The sequence below is a fragment of the Poecilia formosa genome, unplaced genomic scaffold, assembly GCF_000485575.1.
Source record: "Poecilia formosa unplaced genomic scaffold, Poecilia_formosa-5.1.2 Scaffold433, whole genome shotgun sequence".
Taxonomy (NCBI): Eukaryota; Metazoa; Chordata; class Actinopteri; order Cyprinodontiformes; family Poeciliidae; genus Poecilia; species Poecilia formosa.
The window spans coordinates 511,513-515,308 of NW_006800372.1; the positions used below are offsets into that span (position 1 = coordinate 511,513).

At 38.7% G+C, this 3,796-nt stretch overlaps 1 protein-coding gene across 1 annotated transcript in view; it reads left to right on the top strand.

Annotated features, from left to right (window-relative positions):
* The window catches only part of LOC103155521 (endothelial PAS domain-containing protein 1-like), a 67,018-nt gene extending 63,784 nt beyond the window's left edge, over positions 1-3,234 (top strand). Inside the window, exon 2 of the mRNA XM_007577233.2 lies at positions 2,760-3,234. Coding sequence (XP_007577295.1) covers positions 2,760-3,123 — 364 coding nt within the window. The 3' untranslated portion in view covers positions 3,124-3,234. The remainder of the gene's footprint in view (positions 1-2,759) is intronic.
* Positions 3,235-3,796: the final 562 nt, after the last annotated feature.

Below are 3,796 nucleotides of genomic sequence, written 5' to 3' on the forward strand. Positions count from 1 at the left end.
CTTTTAAGAAGACTTGGGGATCATGGGGTGCCCCATCTAGACTCTAGTTGGGGCACCCCTATGTCTTGAATTTGGGAAAAAAAAATCATTTTATTTATCACTACAGAAGGGTTCAGTGAATGCACATATGAAACTGGTGGGTTCGGTACCTCAAAAAAGGTTAAGAACCACTGCCTTAGAGCAACAGAGACGCTTGCAATCCAAATAAAATATAAAATTAAATTAAATTAAATAAAAAAACATATATATTTTTTTTCTATTAAATTATTAATTTTTCTAAAAACAAAAGTATCGTTTGGCCTGGCAGCGGGCTAGTAAAGCATGGCGGGCCGCTAAGCTTATAATACACTGGGGGAAACCCTGGGCTAAATTCCACAGAGTGTTCTACGTGTCCTGTTGATAACTGCTCATGTTACATAAATGTGCTGGAGCTCCCACGCAGGTTGCTGCTTGTCTGGAAAAGATGAAGGGAGGTAAACCCAGCAGGGTGACGTCATGTTTGCCATCATTCCCCACCGCTCGCTCTACTGCTTGGCCTTTTTCTGACCGCTGTCACACTCCATATTACCAGATGCATGCGGTACAGGCCCATAAAACCATACTCATCACTCATGAAGGTGAACACTCGAGGGAGGCCAGAAATTCTTGTGTAATCTCCTAATATGTCGGAGTTGAGATGCAGAAGCTTCTGGATTGTTTGTCTGTCTGTTTGAGATTTCACCTCATACTGGGAACGGGTTTCATAACAAAGACAAAAACGGAGAGAAAAATGGATCTGCATTTTTAAAAATTCACAGAGATCTGGCATGTTTGCTTGGGTGAAAAAAGAGTGTGAATACATATTTTTAAGTCCTGATGTCTCTTAGAGCAACAATGAATTAAGCAGAGGAAATAATAATAATCACTCTAATGTTCATTGTCAAGTGGCTTTTCATTCTCAAAGTAATCTTTTTTTTAATTCAAGTCGTCTTCTGTTCATACTGGTTTCCTCTCAGCGTCCTCGTTGCTGGTCTCCAAACACTTTTATTCATGTATGTTTCCAAAGTTCAACTTTTGCTTCAATATGTGTTTCTCAGTCTGAATCAAATGGTGACTAAAAACAGACACAGTATCCACAACAGTGACGTCTACTTCCTTTTTGTGTCTGTATAATAATAAAGACTTCAAGCATTGTAAATGATACTCATTAGTCAAAAAATTCCTTTAACATGATGAGGAAAATGACATGTCACACAATAAAATACTTGCAGTCTATTTTTGGCGCTCGCATTCTGTCTTTTCCACAATTTGTGAAACGTTTCCCTTCCCGGGAACCTGGAAAACCGCTGCCGACAATGAAGGACTTCTTCCTCATGCCAAATGACACGTAGTGAGTCTGGAGCAAGATGTAGAAATATATGAACCCCATATAGAAGCTTTTTTTTTTTTTTTTTCATTTTTGGCCTTAATTGAAATATTTGTTTTAAAAACTTTTAGTTATGGTTTCATAAAGTCCATGCTGTTCAAGAGTATGAGGCAAGAAAAACAAAGGATTTTTAAAATATTGTCAAATGTTTTATTTTTTAATTTTTCATGTTTTTCTGGACTGATCTCTTTTTAGCAAATTAAAAATGAAAGTTTTGTATGATCTTAGCTTTATTTTTACATGGAGGCCATGGTTCTATCCTTCTCCATGAATATCTCCATTACTGTGTTGTAAAAACTATCATTTTTAAAAAAAGTCTGCCTCATTGTACCCAAGTAAATGCTTTTTAATTAATGTTTTTTCTTGAGTTTTATTTTTAATATTTAAAACATCTTCCAGTTTCAGTGTGAAGTGTTCATTACTAAATTAAAAGTCTATTGGTCTTGAGAGGGCAACCTTATGACATTATCAATTTATTACTTGAAAATGTTCTCAATATAAAACTATTATCGTTTATCACAATAAATAATTTATTGTCCAGCAAAATTAGTTATTGTGACAGGCCTCGGGGTTGCTTAGCTGAAGAAGAGAAACGGTGTCAATTTGTATGGTCGACTTTTTGTCACTGGGTTGAAAAAATAAAAATTGTATTGGATATCAGCCCAAATGTTCATACCTGTGCATTCCTAATTGAAACAGCCAATTTGTAAGCTCTGTAATTTTGACCCTTAAAATTTTTTAAATTATGTTGAAAACAAATTCAACATAATTTGTTTTCAACAAATTCATCAAGTGAAGAAATAATTTTTATCCTATTATCATATTTTAGTCTTCTGAGGCACGTCACTAGGTGGAGCGTTTCCCTACAAAACGTTGACCTGTGAAGCGTGTCAGGCTGGATCCAACTGAACTAGATCATAAATAACTCAATCTCGAAAACAAAAAAAAAGATGTTGCTTGAACAGTAAAAGCATACGGACAACCAGAAATGATTTTCATGTTATCACCTGTAAGGTGGATCGGCACGGTTCCTATGGAAACCATGAGGATCCATGTGACTGATGCTGCCGTGAACGCTGTGAAGGCGACATTTTGTGTTCATGCCTGTTGAATCATATGGCCTTTTTTACACTGATTCTAGCCTGCAGCAGTGTCCAAACTGGAAATCCTCCAAACAGTGAGTTTATTTAGGTTTGATTATTGCTAAATGATGTTAACAAGTCAGAAGTCTGTAACCATCAACAGAAAGCAACTTTATGAATGATGCAGGCAGACATTAAAACTTTGAAGTGGACTGTCACAGACTAATGGTTTATTTTAACCCGCCTTCTTCCTGTGTGTATTTGTGGCACAGGAGCAGCTCAGAGCGGCGTAAGGAGAAGTCACGTGATGCGGCGCGCTGCAGGCGCAGCAAAGAGACAGAGGTGTTCTACGAGCTGGCCCACCAGCTGCCCCTGCCTCACAGCATCAGCTCCCACCTGGACAAGGCCTCCATCATGAGGCTGACCATAAGCTTCCTGCGCACACGCAAGCTGCTCACCACAAGTACATTCACACAAACTACTTCTACACGCATTTATATAAACAAACAAGTGGAAGTTGCAGAAAGGGAAAAATGCAAATGGAGAGCACACTCTCGCTACAGGCTTATTGTATGCGACTTATTGTCAACTCACGTTGGAAGGCTCCTCCTGATCGTCCTCTATTTGTCTTTGTAAGATTAGAACCTGAGGAAATTCAACAAAAGCAGCAGACTTATTGTTCTTCTGCTTTTGGTGTCTCAGAACGAGATCTGAGGGAAAACAAATTAAACAACTTGGTCAATGTCATTGGCTTTTTTGTTTTTTTTAAGGTTTGTTTTTCTCTGTTACAAAACCCTTTGTGAGCTCAGCTAACCCAACGAGGAAGCTATGCTCAAAGGAAATGAAAAGTTCAATTGTTAATTTAAAGTTGAATCTGCTGTTGGTTTCTTAAGGCACTAGCAGAACAAGTCAGAGTCGGGCCGGGGGGCTGGGCTAACGACTGGGCCCTTTATACCCAAAAAATAAAGCTCAAGATAATTTAACTTTACAACATAGACATGCCCGCAATAGTGGAGCTTACAAGTTTCACCACCACATTCTGAAATCCATCTGACATGAAGTATAACAAACCAAGAGAACAACAGAAACATCAGGCTACTGGTCACTAATGATGAAACAACACAAATTCAAATCAGTTCAGAACCACGGATGGGTTTGGATCATTTTGACACTTTATCAATTTCAACTCAGAGCCTGGAGCAGCTAGCAACTGCCGAAGCTAGGTTCATTGTTGATGCATTGAACCGAGCACGCAGCAGCGTGCGTTGAAGTGGGTACGCAGAGGCATGCGCAGCGTGTCGCAGCACCT